Source organism: Scyliorhinus torazame, chromosome 5 (genome assembly GCF_047496885.1).
Source record: "Scyliorhinus torazame isolate Kashiwa2021f chromosome 5, sScyTor2.1, whole genome shotgun sequence".
Lineage (NCBI taxonomy): Eukaryota > Metazoa > Chordata > Chondrichthyes > Carcharhiniformes > Scyliorhinidae > Scyliorhinus > Scyliorhinus torazame.
In genome coordinates this window covers 96,651,610-96,671,817 of record NC_092711.1, presented here as the reverse complement: position 1 = coordinate 96,671,817, position 20,208 = coordinate 96,651,610, and the positions used below count along the sequence as shown (strand labels likewise).

The window sequence follows — 20,208 nt, the reverse complement described above, 5'->3', positions numbered from 1 at the left end:
TTGAATATGTTGGTTTAATTTTCCCATTCCATCGCTTGCCAATTCTCCAAATTATCGACAATTGCATCTCAATATTAATCGAAAAAACACAGCCTTCAGGGCATTTTGACTGTCTATTACCTTGGAAACGGGACTGCTGTGCTGGAAAAGCAGCAGCATACAATGGGGTCTTTTAGCTAGTTGGCATCACTGACGTTGCTTGTCTCAAGCAATTTGCAAATGTTAAAATCTTGGTTTAATGAAAGAAAATTAAAGTGTATGATCTGGATTAACCCTTAATGGGTTTCCAGCTACTGTTGCACTCAAATAATGCTTAATATGATTAATGTGTTCTCATTTCACCCTTTTACCTTTATCATCTATAGCTGACTAGAAAAGCCAATTTCTATCAGTCCCCCCCTTTTGATTCTTCTAAAGATTAATAAGATTAATCAAAATAACACATAGAAATTAAGAAATGCGACAGGATAGAAGTAAGCACGGGGAGGAACTCATTCACAGTGTCGTGAATGGTTCACTTGTTTGAGAACAGCCTTCAACAGTGGAGCGGGCAAAGCTTTGTAAGCATTACAAGCATTCTGGAAGTATTTTATTCAAAAAAGTAATTATACAGTACAATAACAATTCAGTAATAATGGAAATTGATTGTAGTAATAATTGGGTAATAATGCTGTAATAAAAGTTCAATAGTAGGAGCCTTGTTCAATGTCTTGGGTTGGTTGTGCAGTTGGACCACTATGAACCACTTTGATTGATGGGGCATTATGGGTAGCCAGACATTGGCCAATGCATCTGATCAGCAAGACCACTATGTAAATGACAAGCCCAAAAATGAAAAATAAGAGAAATCCCTGAATGATGGAAATTCCTGTGCCACCCACCCATCCAGAGAGCCATCCCCAAAGAGTGGTGTCAGAGGGTTGGTAAAGTTTCCTAACTTCTTCTTGAATATGTGCTGACAAGCTTTTGATTTCTTCTGAATTACTGGGATGTAGGTGCAACACTGCACCAATCAAGGCACAGGTGCCACCTTTTTCGGCTAGCAAATAGTCAAGTGCCACCCGATTCTGTAAAGCCACAGTGCGAATGGCTAGCATCTCGGCTGAAATGCTACTTCGGGTTCGGGCAGTGTCATTGGCTATTTTCTTAATGCTGCGGCCAATTTAATGTATTCTCTGGTCAATACAATGACGCCATAGGCAGGGATGAGAGCAGAAGATAATTTCTCAGCCCCTGTGATCTCGCGTTTAGACCTCATGATGATAGTGGTAGGTTGATATTTCTCAAACTGTGGGATGAGGTCCATGTTTTGAGTCTGCGTTTATTGCATTGGATGGGGAAAGGGAAAGGGAATGACAGATGAAGGGGACAATGAATCCTAAATAGCACACTCCTCTCCAGCTCACTGGGAGCTAAGTGCCATTATAGGTAGAATATTGGGCAACCACTTGTGGGGACCAACGTTCTGTCAAATTTGTCCCATCGGTGTGATTAGGTAGCCCTTTAAATTCGATGGGATTCCCTTCATGTCCATAGACCTTTCTTGTGTCATGAGTGCACTGTGTACTGGCACTCACATCCAAATAATATTCACATTTACTGTGTCCCACATTCCAAGCTCGATGATTATAGCCGATTAAACATATGGTCCCAGTTGGGAAGGTTACTTGGGGCGGATTCAGTTTCCGATCACAGACATGTTGATACCATCCCTTGAAAGTGTTTAATGGGCGGCCTGCAGATCGCCATCTCTGAACCTCATCGTTTATCATTTTCTTTGGTTCTGGTATCTCCACATTGGGGAAGGGAAGAGTCGGGATTTTGGAAATGTCAATCCATGATTTCTTTCCTTGGAGTTTCACGGCTGACTGGTTTGTGAGTAATATCTGGTAGGGGCTTTCCCACTTGGCTCCTAACGGTTCGCGCTGAATTTGTTTTCTGTAAACGGATTCGCCGGGCACCAAGTTGTGGCCCCCCTCAGGAGGCTCGCCCCACGCCGCCAACACCTGACAGCATTTGTTAAGTTTTGACAATAACTAAGTAAAGCATCAACTCATCAGATGGCAGTCTGCCTTTCTTAAGTCAATAGTTCCTGGCAGGGACATGGGTCTGCCAGTGATTACCTCAAATGGGCTTAGGCCTGTGGTTCTGTTTGCACAAAACTAGTGGCAAGGCTTGAATCCAATTCATGCCTTCTTGGTTGTATCTGGACAACCGTTCTTTTAAAGTCAGGTTCATGCGTTCCACTTGTCCTGATGTTTCTGGATGATAAGGGCAGTGTAGATTCCAATCGATGTTCAGTAACCTGCACACCTCCTGGCAAACAGCACCTGTATAGTGGGTTCCATTGTCTGAATCAATGCTAGCTGGTACTCCCCATCTGGGAATATAGCCTTTGCATAGGACTTTGGCTGTATGGGTGGCTGTAGCCCTCCTGGCTGGAGCAGCCTCGACCCATCGAGAGAACATATCCACTATTACAAGGATGTCAGTGTATCTTTGACATGTAGGAAGGGTGATGTAATCGACCTGTATGTTCTGGAATGGTCCTGCAGGGGCAGCTTTTAGCTGAGGCATTGATGTTATAGGTCGTAGGTTGTTCTTTTGACATGTTACACAGTGGTTTGATACCAATTGTGCATGTTTTTTGAATTTTTCCCACACCAACTTTTCTGGAATCGAGCCATCATCTGTTGAGGGGCTAAATGTCCCCATGAACTGATCTGTTGGGCCAGAAATGGCATCAGTGCCTGTGGTGCAACTGGTTTATCAGTCTGAACTTGTCTCCAAATATCATCATACAACTGGATGCCTGAGTCTAATCATGACCATTTCTCTTCTTGTGTAGTCATGTTGCATTTCACGTAGATCTTGTAATAAATCAGTCACTCCCAATTTGTAGATGTGTCTTGGTTCTGCTGAAAAATCCCACTGGGAGGCAGCTTCCTTTGCTACTCGGTCTGCAAGGGCGTTTCCTTGTGCTTCTGTAGTGTTGTCTTGAATACGGACCTTACACTTTAGAATGGATACTTCTTTTGGCAAAGCTATGGCTTCTAGGAGGTCATCATTTCAGTGGTGGGCGTCCAGAACTCACTGTCTGATAGGGTCATAGAAGCAGAAATCCTGATCACTTTAAAATAGATGTCTTGGATATCCAATTGAAGGACTGGGACATACAGGACAATCGACTGAGATCTGCAAAATGGGATGAAGCGGAATAGCTCCACTTCAGCCAGCATACATACAGTGGGCCAAATGGCCTCTCTCTTGACCAGAACTTGGAGGTTTTTACTCTGATAGTTGGAGTTTGTTTCTGATGATAATAGCGTCTCAGGGACTGGAGTTCAACATTCTAGATATTGGTAAAATAAATCAGCTGTTTTAAACATGTTGCAGATTTTTGTCTTTCCCGTCTGAGTGTTTAACATCACCTGGCTGAAGCTCAGAAAGGACAATCTCACCTCATAGAATCAGAGAATGTACAGCGCAGAAGGAGGCCATTCGGCCCATCGAGTCTGTACCAGCCCTGGGAAAGAGCATCCTACTTAAGCCCACACCTCCACCCTATCCCTGTAACCCAGTAGCCCCACCTAACCTTTTGGACACAAAGGGCAATTTAGCATGGCCAATCCATCTTACCTGCACATCTTTGGACTGTGGGAGGAAACCGGAGCACCCGGAGGAAACCTGCGCAGACACGGGGAGAACTTGCAGACTCCGCACAGACAGTGACTCAAGCCGGGAATCGAACCCGAGTCCCTGGTGCTGTGAATCGACAGTGCTACCCAATGTGCTACCTTGCCGCCCTTGCATCCAAGCTCCTGGATTGTCTGTCTTTCTCTCCGGGTACAATTCTGTTTGTCTCTTGTATTCACCGCTGTGACAGGGCAGAGAACTGATTGAAGTGATTCAAACATGGAAGTTCTGGGAAAGATGGGCAAGGATTTCGGAGATGACAACATGTTCAAAGAGTTTGCAGAGGAGAGGGAGGCTGAAGATGGGGCAGTAATTTGTAAGGATGGCAGGGTCAAGGGTTTGTTTTATTGAGGAGGGGTTGATGATGGCAGATTTGAAGGACAGAGGGATAGTACCTGAAGAGTGAGAAATGTTGACAATATCCATGGACACAGGGTAGTTGGTTGATCAGTAGCTCAGTGGGAATCGGGTCGATGGAGCAGGAGCTGGACCTCATGGACAAGATGAGCTCTGAGAGGGCATGAGGGGAGATGAGAGAGAAACTAGAGAAAGATGTGGGTTCAGGGCTCGGGAAAGGATGAAATTTAGAGGCACTTTGGTCCGGTGGGCTCGTGGAAGGGAGGGAAGCAGCAGAGGCAGCTGATCGGATTTACTCAATCTCAGTCACAAAGAAGCTCCACAAGCTCCTCAGACTTCTTGTTGGAGATGAGGATGGAAGAGACAGGGGAGAGTGAGAGTACTTCAAAAGGAACTAACCTGTGTCAGAGATATTAAAAAGTTTCAACACTGCGCATTTAACATAAATCTGATTTATTTGACTTTTAGCCAGAATATTAGCCCCTGTAAATGGGCTGGAGTTTGTTATCAGCAGAAAGAGACCCAAATGAACATGGTTCAGTCCTGAATGTGAGGATCAGCAAAATCCAATCACTGTAGTTACTTGTGGCCTCGCTGGTGTGTCAGCAGGTGGGATGACTGAGTGAATCTCTTCCCACACTCTGAGCAGGTGAACGGTCTCTCCCCAGTGTGAATTCGCTGGTGACTCAGCAGGGCTGATGACTGAGTGAATCCCTTCCCACACTCGGTGCAGGTGAATGGCCTCTCCCCAGTGTGAACCCGCTGATGTACAGTGAGGTCAGATGATCGCCTGAACCCAGTCCCGCAGTGAGAGCACCTAAACGGTTTCTCGTCTGTGTGAACACGTTGATGCTGCATCAGTTCGGCAGAACTTTTATAGCGCTTCCCGCAGTCTGGACATTGAAACGGTCTCTCATCAGTGTGAACTCGCTGGTGGTTCTGCAGAGCGGATGGCTGAGTGAATCCCTTCCCACACTTGGCGCAGGCAAATGGCCTCTTCCCAGTGTGAATTCGCTGGTGTGTCTGCAGGGTGGATAACTGAGTGAATCCCTTCCCACATTTGGAGCAGGTGAATGGTCTCTCCCCACTGTGAACTCGCTGGTGACTCAGCAGGGCCGATGACTGAGTGAATCCCTTCCCACACTCGGCGCAGACGAATGGCTTCTCCCCAGTGTGAACTCGCTGATGTACAGTGAGGTGAGATGATCGTCTGAACCCAGTCCCGCAGTGAGAGCACCTGAACGGTCTGTCGTCAGTGTGAACACGTTGATGGCACATCAGATCCCCAGATCTTTTATAGCACTTCCCGCAGACTGGACATTGAAATGGTTTCTCCACAGTGTGAACTCGCTCGTGTGTGGACAGACTGGATGACTCAGTGAATCCCTTCCCACACTTGGAGCAGGTGAATGGTCTCTCCCCAGTGTGACTGCGTCGATGAGTTTCCAGCTGGGATGGGTAACTGAATCCTTTCCCACAGTCCGCACATTCCCACGGTTTCTCCTCAGTGTGACTACATTTGTGGCTTGTGAGGCCTGATGATCGACTGAATCCTCGTCCACACACACAAAACGTGTACGGGTTCTCCCCACTGTGAACGATGCTTTTTCCTTCCATGTTCAAAGTACAATGATATTCAGTTTGTGATAAATTGAGGACTCTGTCAGATCCTGATGTGATTCTTGGTTTCAGTTTCCAGACCTTGAGACTCCCCTTCGAACACCCCGTGAAACTGATTTAAAACAGAAAATAAGTAGTGAGAGAGAATCCACAAAAACACAAAGGCAGGTTGTGAAATTGAGGTGAATGAATCTGGTCATTTGTGGGGCCGGCACTGGGAAAAAGTGACCATGAAAACGGCTGGATTGTTATAAGAACATACGAAATAGGAGCAGGAGTAGGCCACCTGGCCCCTCGAGCCTGCTCTGCCATTCAATAAGTTCATGGCTGATCTTTTGTGGATTCAGCTCTACTTTCCAGCCCGAACACCTTAACCCTTAATCCCTGTATTCTTCAAAAAACTATCTTTATCTTAAAAACATTTAATGAAAGAGCCTCAACTGCTTCACTTGGCAAGGAATTCTATAGATTCACAACCCTTTGGGTGAAGAAGTTCCTCCTAAACTCAGTCCGAAATCTACTATCCCTTATTTTGAGGCTAGACGCCCGAGTTCTGCTTTCACCCGCCAGTGGAAACAACCTGCCCGCATCTATCCTATCTATTCCCTTCATAATTTTATATGTTTCTATAAAATCCCCCCTCACCCTTCTAAATTCCAACGAGTACAGTCCCAGTCTACTCAACCTCTCCTCGTAATCCAATCCCTTCAGCTCTGGGATTAACCTAGTGAATCTCCTCTGCACACCCTCCAGTGCCAGTGCGTCCTTTCTCAGATAAGGAGACCAAAACTGAACACAATATTCCAGGTGTGGCCTCACTAACACCTTATCCAATTGCAGCATAATCTCCCTAGTCTTAAACTCCATCGCTCTAGCAATGAAGGACAAACTTCCATTCGCCGCCTTAACCAACTTTTTGCGACTCATGCACTAGCACACCCAGGTCTCTCTGCACAGCAGCATGTTTTAATATTTTATCATTTAAATAATAATCCCTTTTGCTGTTATTCCTACCAAAATGGATAACCTCACATTTGTCAACATTGTATTCCATCTGCCAGATCCTAGCCCATTCACTTAACCTATCCAAATCCCTCTGGAGACTTCCAGTATCCTCTGCACTTTTTGCTTTACCACTCATCTTAGTGTCATCTGCAAACTTGGACACATTGCCCTTGGTCCCCAAGTCCAAATCATCTATGTAAATTGTGAACAATTGTGGGCCCAACACTGATCCCTGAGGGACACCACTAACTACTGATTGGCAACCAGAGAAACACCCATTAATCCCCACTCTTTGCTTTCTATTCATTAACCAATCCTCTATCCATGCTACTACTTTACCCATAATGCCATGCATCTTTATCTTATGCAGCAACCTTTTGTGTGGCACCTTGTCAAAGACTTTCTGGAAATCCAGATATACCACATCCATTACTGCACTGGTAATGTCCTCAAAAAATTCCACTAAATTAGTTAGGCACGACCTGCCCTTTATAAACCCATTCTGCGTCTGCCCAATGGGACAATTTCCATCCAAATGCCTCGCTATTTCTTCCTTGATGGTAGATTCCATCTTCCCTGCTACCGAAATTAGCTCACTGGCCTATAATTATCCGCTTTCTGCCTACCTCCTTTTTTAAACAGTGGTGTCACGTTTGCTAATTTCCAATCTGCCAGGTCCACCCCAGAGTCTAGTGAATTTTGGTAACTTATCACTAGTGTATTTGCAATTTCCCTAGCCATCTCTTTTAGCACTCTGGGCTGCATCCCATCAGGGCCGGGAGACTTGTCTACCTTTAGCCCCATTAGCTTGCCCATCACTACCTCCTTAGTGATAACAATCATCTCATGGTCCGAGCCTGTCATAGCCTCATTTCTATCAGTCACTGGCATGTTATTTGTGTCTTCCACTGTGAAGACTGACCCAAAAAACCTGTTCAGTTATTCAGCCATTTCCTCATCTCCCATTATTAAATCTCCCTTCTCATCCTCTAAAGGACCAGTATTTACATGAGCCACTCTTTTTTGTTTTATATATTTGCAGAAACTTTTACTATCTGTTTTTATATTCTGAGCAAATTTACTCTCATAATCTATCTTACTCTTCTTTATAGCTTTTTTAGTAGCTTTCTGTTGCCCCGTAAAGATTTCACAGTCCTCTAGTCTTCCACTAATCTTTGCCACTTTGTATGCTTTTTCCTTCAATTTGATACTCTCCCTTATTTCCTTAGATATCCACGGTCAATTTTTCCTCCTTCTACCATCCTTGCTTTTTGTTGGTATATACCTTTGCTGGGCACTGTGAAAAATTGCTTGGAAGGTTCTCCACTATTCCTCAACTGTTTCACAATAAAGTCTTTGTTCCCAGTCTACCTTAGCTAGTTCTTCTCTCATCCCATTGTAATCTCCTTTGTTTGAGCACAAAACACTAGTGTTTGATTTTACCTTCTCACCCTCCATCTGTATTTTAAATTCCACCATATTGTGATCGCTCCTTCCGAGAGGATTCCTAACTATGAGATCATGAATCAATCCTGTCTCATTACACGGGACCAGATCTAGGACCGCTTGTTCCCTCGTAGGTTCCATTACATACTGTTCTAGGAAACTATCGCGGATACATTCTATAAACTCCTCCTCAAGGCTGCCTTGACCAACCTGGTTAAACCAATCGACATGTAGATTAAAATCCCCCATGATAACTGCTGTACCATTTCTACATGCATCAGCTATTTCTTTGTTTATTGCCTGCCCCACCCTAATGTTACTATTTGGTGGCCGAAAGACTACTCCTGTCAGTGACAATTTCGCCTTACTATTCCTGATTTCCACCCAAACGGATTTAACCTTATCCTCCATAGCACCGATGTCATCCCTTACTATTGCCCGGATGTCTTCCTTAAATAACAGAGCTACACCACCTCCTTTACCACCCACTCTGTCCTTCCGAATAGTTTGATACCCTCAGATATTTAACTACCAGTCATGACCATCCTTTAACCATGTTTCAGTAATGGCCACTAAATCATAGTCATTCACGATGATTTGCGCCATTAACTCATTTACCTTATTCCGAATACTACGAGCATTCAGGTAAAGTACACTTATGTCGCCTTTTATACCTGTTTTGAATCTTAACACCTCGATCAGTAACCTCTCCTAAGTTATATTTCCTCTTAACTTTTCTCCTAATTTTCCTTGTCGTTGAACCCATATCTTCATGTAACAACCTGCCGCGTCGCTTACCATTTATGTTTTTACTTCCCGTTTTATTCCTTTTAGTATTACTGGGCCTATTCACTGAGCTCCCCTCAGTCACTGTACCTTGTACTGTCGCCCTTTTGTTTTTTGACTGGCTTCTCTGCCTTACACTTTCCCCCTTATTGCCTTTTGTTTCTGTCCCTGTTCTACTACCTTCCGACTTCCTGCATCGGTTCCCACTCCCCTGCCATATTAGTTTAAACCCTCCCCAACAGCTCTAACAAACACACCCCCGAGGAAATCAGTTCCAGTCCTGCCCAGGAGCGGACCGTCCGGTTTGTACTGGTCCCACCTCCCCCAGAACCGGTACCAATACCCCAGGAATTTGAATTCCTCCCTCGTGCACCATCTCTCGAGCCACGCATTCATCCTATCTATCCTGACATTCCTACTCTGACTAGCTCGTGGGACTGGTAGCAATCCTGAGATTACTACCTTTGAGGTCCTACTTTTTAGTTTAACTCCTAACTCCCTGAATTCAGCTTGTAGGACCCCGTCCTGTTTTTTACCTATATCGTTGGTGCCTATGTGCACCACGAAAGCTGGCTGTTCCCCGCGCCCCCCCCCCCCCCCCCTTCCCCCCCAGAATGTCCTGCAGCCGCTCCGAGGCATCAGTGACCCTTGCACCAGGGAGGCAACATAGCATCCTGGCGTCTCGATTGCGTCCGCAGAACCACCTGGTCCCCTTACAATTGAGTCCCTTATCACTATAGCCCTGCCATTCTTCTTCCTGCCCAGCTGCGCAGCAGAGCCAGCCACAGTGCCATGAACCTGGCTGCTGATGCCTTCCCCTGGTGAGCCATCTCCCACAACAGTATCCAAAGCGGTATATCTGTGTTGCAGGGAGATGACCGCGGGGGACACCTGCACTGCCTTCCTACTCTTGCTCTGTCTTTTGGTCACCCATTTTCTATCTCCCTCAGTACCAACTCACTAAACGTGCTATCCACGACATCCTCAGCATCGCGGATGCTCCAAAATGAGTCCATCTGCTGCTCCAGAGCTGTCATGCGGTCTAACAGGAGCTCTTTGGGAGGAGAGAGAATGAGGTGAAGAGGGATTTTATATATTGACAAGACATATTAAGAGAGTAGTTGGCAAAGTAACTTCGATCTTGAGCTTCATAAACAGTAATATTGATACCGCAACAGAAAAGCTATGCTTCTGGTGGCACGGTGGTTAGCACTGCTACCTCACAGCGCCAGAGACCCGGGTTCAATTCCGGCCTTGGGTGACTGGGTGTGTGGAGTTTGCACTTTCTCCTTGCACCGTGTCTGCGTGGGTTCCAACCCGGTGCTCAGGTTTCCTCCAACAGTCCAAAGAAGAGCAAGTTAGGTGGATTGGCCTTGATAAATTGCCCCTTAGTGTCCAGGGATGTGCAGGTTAGGTGGGGCTATGGGGTTACAGGGACAGGGTAGGGATGTGGGCCTAGGCAGGGTGCCCTTTCAGAGAATCAGTGCCGACCTGATGGGCCGAATGGCCCCCTTCTGCACTGTAGGAATTCTATGGTTCTAATTCTATTCTATGAATCTTTATAAAGCGCTGGTCACCGCTCTTCAGGAAGGATCTGAAGGTTCTTGGAGAAGGTGCAGAGGAGATTTCCCAGAATGGTTCCAGCAGAGAAGGTTGAGGGGAGATTTGATTCAGGTACACAAGATTATGCCAGATTTCCATCGGGTGGACAAAGAAACTCTTGTTTCCACTCACTGGTCGTACAAGCAGTCGGGACACAGTTTTAAAGTTTTGGGTAAAACCTGGATTGAACTATATAAGATCCTGAGGGGTCTTGATAAGGTGGATGTCGAGAGCATGTTTCCTCTTGTGGGAGTATCTGGAACAAGGGGGTCAAGGTTGCAAAATAAGGGGGCACATATTTCAGATGGGGATAACAGTTTTTTTTCTCTTGAGGGATGGAAGACAGGGGGTGGCACAGTGGTTAGCACTGCTGCCTCACAGCACCAGGGACACAGGTTCACGTCCGGCCCTGGGTGACTCTGTGGAGTTTGCACGTTCTCATCGTGTCTGTGTGGGTATCCTCGGGGTGCTCCGGTTTCCTCACACAGTTCAAAGATTTGCAGGTTAGGTGCTAAATTGCCCCTTCATCTCCAAGGATGTGCACGTTGGGTGGGATATGTGGATGGGGTAGGGTGGGATGGGTGGGGTGTTTTTTCAGAGGGTTAGTGCTGACTTGGGCTCCTTCTGCATTGTAGGGATTCTGTGACTTAGAACTTGTGTCCTTAAAATGCAGTGGAAGTCAAGCTCTTGAATATATTTAAGGCAGAGATGGATAGCTTCTTGATAAGCAAAGGGGTGAAAGATTATCGGGGTCGGCAGGAATGTGGAGTTGAGGTTAAAATTATTGAATGATGGAGCAGGCTCAAGGGGCCGACTCCTAGTTTCTGTGTTAGGAGCAGGCTCAAGGGGCGACTCCTACTCTGTATGCAAGGAGCAGGTTCGAGAGACCGACTCCTGATGTGTATGTAAGGAGCAGGGTCGAGGGGCCAAGTGGCCTGCTCCTACTTTGTATGGAAGCATGCAGGTACAGCAGGCGGTAAAGAAGGCAAATGGTTTGTTGGCCTTCATAGCAAGAGGGTTTGAGTCGAAGAGCAGGGATGTCTTGCTGCAATTATACAGGGCCTTGGTGAGACCACACCTTGGTGTCCTTATCTGAGGAAAAATGATCGACTGTCACAAGTAGGCTTACATTAACACTGCAATAAAGTTCCTGTGAAAAGCCCCTAGTCGCCACACTCCAGCTTCTGTTCAGGTACACTGAGCGAGAATTCAGAACGTCCAATTCACCTCGCAAGCACATGTTTCGGGACTTGTGGGAGGAAACCGGAGCACCTGGAGGAAACCCACGCAGACACAGGAAGAATGTGCAGACTCCGCCCATTCAGTGACCCAAGCCGGGAAACAAACCCGGGTCTCTGGCGCTGTGAAACAATGGTGCTAACCACTGTGCTATCGTGCCGATTAGAGAGCTGGCATGGACTCAATGGACCTAATGCTTTTCTCTGTATGATTTGTTTGTGTAATCTAGTTTTGTAATTTAACCCCAGTGGGTGTTCAGATATCACTCAGGCAAATCTGTGCTACACTCCCTCCGAGGCCATTCTGTCCTTCCTCAGGTTTGTTGCCCAGAACTGAACACAGTTCTCCAGGTTTGGCCTAACCAGGGTTTGTGAATCTCGGGGCTTTTCCAGTCACACTGAGACCTGAAATCTTCCCTCACAGACAGAACAGACAAACCTTTTACCTTCCACACCCAGATGCTGCTGATATTCAGTTTCTGATGAACCGAGTGACTCTGTCAGATCGCGATGTGACGTTTGGTTTGCGTTTCCCGTCTGTTAAACCTCCACTTCCAGTATCCTGTAAATTTACAGAAACCTCACTGTCAGTTTAGGATAGAAATTCAAAACGTTCTCTCCTCACCAAGTTTGATTAAATGTATTCCTGGAGCTTTGATCACATGACCTGCCCCCATCCTCCAGCCATTAATCGGTCAACACATCCATCCTTGTGACACACTGCCTTCCTCGGCCAATTGGGAAGCAAAAGGACTCATTACCTCACAGGACAGTGATTGACTGTCAGTCAAACAACCTTTATCCCATTTTCAATATTTGTATATCCGCTTAAGAGAAATGTTAAAAGAAAAATACATTAAAATCTTCTTTAATGTCCTAATGATTTCCCAGACACGAATCTCACCAAGACAGAAGGTTAAATTTGAATTCATTTAAAGTCTTCTGAAGACCCTGAAACCATTGTCAATTGTTGCAAAGACCCACCTAGTTCACTGATGTCCTTCAGTGAAGGAAATCTTCTATCCTTACCTGGTCTGGCCTACATGTGACTCCAGATCTACAGTCAGCTTGTTGACTCTTAAAATGCTCTCTGAGATGCCCTCAGTTCAAGGGCAATTAGGGATGGGCAGTGAATGCTGGCCCAGCCAGCGACACCCACATCCCGTGAATGAACAGAAAAGAAAATCTGCCATCCTTACCTGGCCTGGCCAACACGATTCCAAACCACAGCAATGTGGTTGATTCTTTAAATGCCCTCCGAGATGGCCGAGCAAACCGCTCGGTTACAGGAAAATTAGGAATGGGCAATAAATGTTGGCCCAGCCAGTGACTCCCACAAATGATTAAAATAAAATCCTGGAGACTCCAGTCAGTCAATCCGGGAGAGTTGGCATCCGGTCCAGGCTCGCAGCGCATGCGCCCTGCGGCACCTTGTCCTCTGTAAAGATGGCGGCCGGTAACCCGGGCCTGTCACCGCTCAGCTCTCACTCTGTTTGGTGCTGTTTAAGGTGGGACCGTTAACATTTTCCTCGGGAGTTGAAGCCTCCACGGGGTATTTATGAAGCCTCCCGGCTCACTCCGCAGCTTCTATTGCTCCCTGGCCACCCACCGGCTCCAATCCTGAAAGTTGCTCGATTGTTTCTTCCCCGCTCCTCGCACCGTCAGCGACAATCTGAACTGTGTATGGGCCGTTCACAGCCCGAACTGCGCATGCTCCAGTCACAGCCGGACTCTGCACATGGGCGAGGAGCTTCTGTCATGTGGATAGAGCACATTCTCAGCTGCAACGCATGTTGGGTTATAAACCCGCCATTAAAATGGATATTTTTTGAAGGAAATTATGCTTTGCGAACTGATTACGATTAGTAACATTGGGCCAAGGGAACAAATGCATTAAATCAATTAATACAGCACCTAAATAGTATGGGCCCTCCACCACAGTTAAACTGCCCCTCGCCAATAACAATGAGCTGAAATTGGATCAAATAGTTTGAGCTTTTAAAGTTGGAGTGTTAACCAGTGGGAAAACTGAGGAAATCCCTTTGCACATAGAACATACAGTGTAGAAGGAGACCATTCGGCCCATCGAGTCTGCACCGACCCACTTAAGCCCTCACTTCCACCCTATCCCCATAGCCCAATAACCCCTCCTACCCTTTTTGGACATAAAGGGCAATTTAGTACAGCCAATCCACCTAACCTGCACTTCTTTGGATTGTGGGAGGAAACCAGAGCACCCGGAGGAAACCCACGCAGACACAGGGAGAACGTGCAGACTCCTCACAGACAGTGACCCAGCGGGGAATCGAACCTGGGACCCTGGCGCTGTGAAGCCACAGTGCTAGCTACTTGTGCTACCCAGAAAGTGTGTGAGTGATCTCTCTCTGAACTGCTCCTGAACTGCACATTAGATCAATTAATGACTAACTCATATTTATTCTCATCCAGTGGAAACATCTCCAACTTGTCTCTCATATCAAACCTTTTCATAATCTTACAGGATCAGGTCATCCTTCATTCCCTTTTCCAGAGAAAAGGTTTACACCCTGTCCAACCTTTGTTGCTGGGTAAAACCTGCCAGTTCAGGCATAATTTAAATATATTTGCCTGCATCTTCTCCAGTCCTTCTAGATCCATTTTATGACTTTACCTAATCTGAGCAGCAAACTCACAATTGCCCCCAAATGCCTGTGTGTTGCAGTATTTTAATCAGTTTCCATTCGCTAAATATAAGATGGGACAGAAGAAGCAGATCCAATGAGTCTGTAACGCTGTCGAGCATCTACAAACTTGCCTCTTCCTCTTACTGCTAAACAGTTGACTTTTTCACTCTTAACCTGTCAGTTGTGGCATTAAGAATAATGTGTCAAAGAAAGACTGGATTTCAGCTCGGTGTCACTGGGCCAGACTAAATTAGTGCACAGGATTGTTGAGGCTAATGTCTCCATATCATAAGATGGGTCTGGAAGGACTGGGGTAGATACAGGAAAGTGTACCAGAATGATGCCTGATTGGGCAGGTTACACCCAGCAAGAAATGCAGAGGCTCGATGAGCCGTATGGTCTACACCCGTTCCCATTTCTTGTGTTCTTATGAACATCACTGAAAGTCTTTTCCATGCAGACACAACAGATGCAACAACCACCAGTTCATCGCCATCCTTCCCATATTCCAGGATTACAAACACACTTTCCAGGTGACAGTGAATTACTTGTACTTCTTGCTATCCAGTATTGTGTATTCACTGCTCACGATTTGGTCTCCCCCACACTGAGGAGATTAAATCTGGATTGGGTGACTGTGGAACATCACCATTCAGTCAGCAAGCATAATCCTGAGCTTCTGATCATTTAATATTTTAATTCCCCGCCCCATTCCCACTCTGTCCTCGGCCTCCTGCACTGCTCCAATAAAGCTCAAAGGAAACTCGAGGAACAGAACCTCATCCTTGATCAGGCAATTTCTGACCTTCCAGACACAACATTCATTTCAGTAATTTCAGATTATAATCATCACTCCGATATTTTTAGACAGTTGGTGCTGGTAACGGTTCTGCTGTTGCCATTTACCAGGACCTGTCTTTTATTTATTCTCTTGTCCTATTAATTTATTTACTTAGAACATGGACCATTACAGCGCAGTACAGGCCCTTCGGCCCTCGATGTTGCGCCGACCTGTGAAACCACTCTAAAGCCAATCTACACTATTCCCTTATCGTCCATATGTTATCTCATTGTCACCCAGTTTTGTCTTGCACCATTATCCCCTTTGTCATTTATTCACTTCAGCCTCACATCCTCCCAAACTGCCCCCTCTGAAATGGCCGAGCAAGCCACTCAGTTCAAGGGCAATTAGGGGTGGGCAGCAAATGCCGGCTCAGCCAGCGACACCCACATCCCAAGAACACATAAAGGAAAGTCGGCAGTTAGAAAGGCAAATGCAATGTTCGCATTCATTTCAAGAGAGCTACAATACAGGATGAATGGGGATGAGAAACATATCAGCCATGATCGAATGGCAGAGCAAACTCGAAAACTCGATGGGCTGAATGGCTTAATTCTGCTTCTTTATCTTTTTTTTAAATGAGGGGATCTCATAGAAACATTTGTAAAAAAATTGTTGGAATCCATCCCAGACCTGGATACAGATCAATTGGTTCTTGGAGGAGACTTCAATTGTATTCTGGATCCTAAATGGACTGGTCCAAGCTGATTCAACCACTACAAAAACATGAAAAAGGAATGAAAGCAGACAGGCACCCGGCATCGACCCCGACACCAGAAACGACAACGGCAAACCCAGCAAAAGATTTTTTAAAACTGTTCCCATCAGTAGATTGTAAAAGGATTACGGGACACAGACTTAAGATTGTGAACAAGATCTACAGGGGAGAAAGGAGGTAGTCATTTTATACAGTGAGTGATAATGATACGGAACTCAATGCTTACACACAAAGGTCGATAATCTCCAGATCCAGGTCCTCCCACTCATTGAAACGTCTCCCGACAAAGATGACAAACGCGCATGCGCCCTGGTGCACATCCAATAAAGATGGCGGCTGTTAACCCGAGCCGAACATGAGGAGCAGCAGCTCCGCTCGGTACAAATGGGGTCCCGGAAACTCTTTTCCGAGGATTGCAGCACCGAATGGTGCTGACAGAATTTGATGTGAGGATTGGTTGTGAGTTTCCTGTCTGCGAATCCCTGTCTAAGCCCCTGTGAAAGAAGTTTACAAAGGCATCACTGTCAGTCCAGAAATGAAATTCAGGAAAGATAAACATTTCTCCTGGTTTGAGTTTGCTGTGTGTAAATCCTCCCCTACTAATCCCCTGTAAAAGGAGTTTCCAAAATTAATCACTATCAGTCCAGGATAGAAATCCACAACATTCTCCCCTCCTGCTTCCTGGTCCAGGATGACCGCTCATGCCCCCCGCTGCACAGTGACCCACTTGTCATCAGCAGTCCCCTAATTTGAGGGTGACATCTACTCAGGGTGATGAATTTCTACCCTGGGTCTTCATGTGGCTGAACAGAGCCGCAGAGCTTTGGACACATGGGACAGGATGTCTAATAAGACAGTGAAATCCGGAGAGCAGGATTTGCTTCCTTTTCTTTCCATCTCTGCCACCGCTTTGCATCATCAATAAGACATTGAGACTCAAGGACTAATCCAGGTTGATGGACAAGTTGTCTCCATTCTGAACAATGGGGAACAAACTCCTCCCACTCATTGAAACATCGTCCCTGACAAAGATGACAAACGCGCATGTACCCTGATGCACATCCAATAAAGATGGCGGCCGTTAACCCGAGCCAAACATGAGGAGCTGCAGCTCCGCTCGGCACAAATGGGGACCCGGAAACTCTTTTCCGAGGATTGCAGCTTACAACAGCTTTTCACAACGTTTTCGCCCACCCCTGCAATCTCTTGCTTCCTCCATACTGTTAAGCACCTCTTACCAATTTTGGAATTCACGAAGAACGGAGAATTTGGCACTCATCCAAAACTCCATTCACGGTAGCGATGTGAATGGAGAATTACGGCTGTTGTTTCTGTAAGGCTATTACTGGGGTAAAAGAAAAGAAAGAATTTGAATTGTACTTTTGTGTTTGTATTGAGATCTTTCCAACCTTCTTTCTCCAGTACAATATAGTTAATTTTTCTTTGATTCTTAGTATTAAAAGTTAGAGCAGCATGGGAGCACAGTGAGTAGCACAGTTGCTTCACAGCTCCAGGGTTCCAGGTTCGATTCCCGGCTTGGGTCACTGTCTGTGCGGTGTCTGTACGTCCTCCCCTTGTCTCCGTGAGTTTCGTCCGGGTGCTCCCGTTTCCTCCCAGTCAAAAGATGTGCAGTTTAGGTTGATTGGTCATGATCAATTGCCCTGAGTGTCCAAGCTTCTGGGGTTAGGGTGGAGGCGTGGCCTTGAGTGGGGTTCTCTTTCTAAGGGCCGGTGGGCCGAATGGCCTCCTTCAGCACTGTAAATTCAATGAAGATGCCCTTCGACATCGCCATTACCCACACTGCGCATGCTTCAATCACAGCGTGTCCCGCCCCTCATTCACTCCGATTGTTTGGAGGACCAGCCGCCCTGACTCGGTCCTCCAGACCGCCACTCCTCTTCCTATTGGTCAAGAGCTGCCGTCAATCACTCGGGCATTGTGACAGTTTCAGATGGTGAATGCGGCCACAGGCTCAGGCTGACTCGCTGATTGTCCAATAATAAGTGAGAGTCACCGGGATCCTGAAGCACCTCCTCTGACACGTCATCAAGGTGGCCCCTCAGCTCCGCTAAACAAAGATGGCGGCCGTGGAACCGGGCCTGACACCCGATAAAAGCTCCGCAGCTGCAAACACTGGACTTGCAAGGTCTTATTCCGGCCTTCTGACCAGCAGGGAAAGTTTATGGCGCCTTCACTCCCTCCCCACCTCGACTCCCGGCTCCATTCCTCCCTCTGCCTTACCGCCCGAAACAGCCACTCCAGCACTCGCAGACCTCCGAGCAAAGTGACACTGCGCATGCTCGTTACACCCAACCAAGCGTCTGCGCACTGGGCTCCTGTGCAGTGAATAGGGCACATTCACAGCCGCAGTGAATGTTGGGTGATAACCGCACCATTGTCACCACAAGTAGTAAATACAAAGTAACTTCGTTACCAATTGATAAAAATAATCAAACAAATTATTGTCAATAGGTAATCTGCTATTTTCCATTTCTCAAAATGATTAAATGCTTCTCTCCTGTGGAACAATACAGAACTTAAGGAGTTTTTTCCCCAATGGGTCCTTCCTCTCTCCTCCCCAGAGGATGCAAACTCTTGCTGGATTCAATCCCAGAATCAGTAATTCCTCTATCTTCTTCCCTATTGCTCGTGATACTGAATGTTCAATGTTTTCTAGAATGATCCAGCACAGATGTCACTCGGCACACCATGTCTGTCCTGACCCTGTACAAGAGCTGCCACTTTTCCTGGTTAAATTCCATTTGCCACTGTTCTGCCCATATGATCAGCCCACCTGTATCATCCTGTAATTTAAGGCTTTTCTCCTCGCTAGTTACCACACCAACAATTTTCCATCTGCAAGTTTATCGATCATACCTCCACATATTTCAAGACCTCGATTTTATATATTACTATTGGTGACTGAGGATGCACCAGGATCTCCATCAGCACCTGAACCTGTGCTTCCTTTCTTCGAGAGCTTTAATAGCTCTGGAGAAACAATGCTGAAAAAGCTGGTGTTCTGGTTGGTTAATAAGTGGGTGCTGCCTTGCCTGTCTCTGAATTTACTCCACTCCTGTACACTCCCCACTTATGTAATACGCATTGACCGTAATGACTGGGAAGAGTTTAGAACATAGAACAGTACAGCAAAGTTCAGGCCCTTCGGCCCACGATGTTGTGCCGACCATTTATCCTAATCTCGGATCAACCTAACCTTCAATTTACTGCTGTCCATGTGCCAAAAGTCCCGAATGTTTCTGACTCCACCACCTCTGCTGGCAGTGCATTCCACCCACCCACCACTTTCAGTGTAAAGAACCTACCTCTTACATCTCCCCTATACCTTCCTCCAATCACCTTAAAATTATGTCTCCTTGTGACAGCCATTTCTGTCATGGGGAAAAGTCTCTGGCTATCCACTCTATCCATGCTTCCCATTATCTTGTACACCTCTATCAAGTCACCTCTTTTCCTTCTTCGCTCCAGTGAGGAAAGCCCTCGCTTACTAAACCTTTCTTCATAAGGAATGCCCTCCAGTCCAGGCAGCATCTTGGTAAATCTCCTCTGTACCCTCTCCACAGCATTCATATCCTTCCTGTCTTCTATTGGCCAGCCAATTCTGTATCCAGACAGCCACATTTCCCTGTGTCCCCATGCCCCCTAACTTTATGAATGAGCCTACCATGGGGAAAATGTCTCACTGAAATGCATATACACCATATCCACTGCCCGACCTTCATCACCGTGTCTCGTCACATCCTCAAAGAATTCAATGAGGCTTGTGAGGCATGACCTGCCCCTCACAAAGCCATGCTGACTATCTTTAATCAAACTATGGTTTTCTAAATAATCATAAACCCTATCTCTCAGAATCCACTGCAGTACTTTGCTCACCACAGACGTAAGACTGATGGGCCTGTAATTCCCAGGGATTTCCCTATTCCCTTTCTTGAACAGGGTAACAACATTTGCCTCCCTCCAATCATCTGGTACTACTGCAGTGGAGAGCGAGGACGCAAAGATCATCGCCAACGGTGCAGCAATCTCCTCCCTCGCTTCCCGTAGTAACCTTGGGTAAATCCCGTCTGGCACAGGGGACTTATCTATCTTGATGCTTTTCAAAATTTCCAGCACATCCTCCTTCTTAATGTCAACCTGTTCGTGTCTATTAACCTGGTTCACACTGCTCTTATGAGCAAGAAGGTCCCTCTCTCTCGTGAATATTGAAGCAAA

General features: G+C 46.3%; 1 protein-coding gene across 6 annotated transcripts; it reads right to left on the bottom strand.

The window, feature by feature from the left end:
• Nucleotides 1-571: 571 nt before the first annotated feature.
• On the bottom strand, nucleotides 572-18,253 carry LOC140419072 (uncharacterized). Of its 6 annotated transcripts, XM_072502807.1 has the most exons (5): nucleotides 18,214-18,253; nucleotides 17,211-17,317; nucleotides 16,199-16,466; nucleotides 12,197-12,312; nucleotides 572-5,785 (listed from the first exon to the last, which is right to left on the bottom strand). In XM_072502807.1, the coding sequence occupies exon 5, from the start codon at nucleotides 5,668-5,670 to the stop codon at nucleotides 4,633-4,635; it is 1,038 nt and encodes a 345-aa protein (XP_072358908.1). In that variant the 5' UTR covers nucleotides 5,671-5,785; nucleotides 12,197-12,312; nucleotides 16,199-16,466; nucleotides 17,211-17,317; nucleotides 18,214-18,253; the 3' UTR covers nucleotides 572-4,632. The 6 variants fall into 6 exon arrangements, with proteins under 6 accessions (XP_072358908.1, XP_072358910.1, XP_072358909.1 ...); XM_072502809.1 differs by lacking the exon at nucleotides 16,199-16,466 and having other exon boundaries at nucleotides 18,214-18,251; XM_072502808.1 differs by lacking the exon at nucleotides 18,214-18,253 and having other exon boundaries at nucleotides 12,190-12,312; nucleotides 17,211-18,203.
• Nucleotides 18,254-20,208: the final 1,955 nt, after the last annotated feature.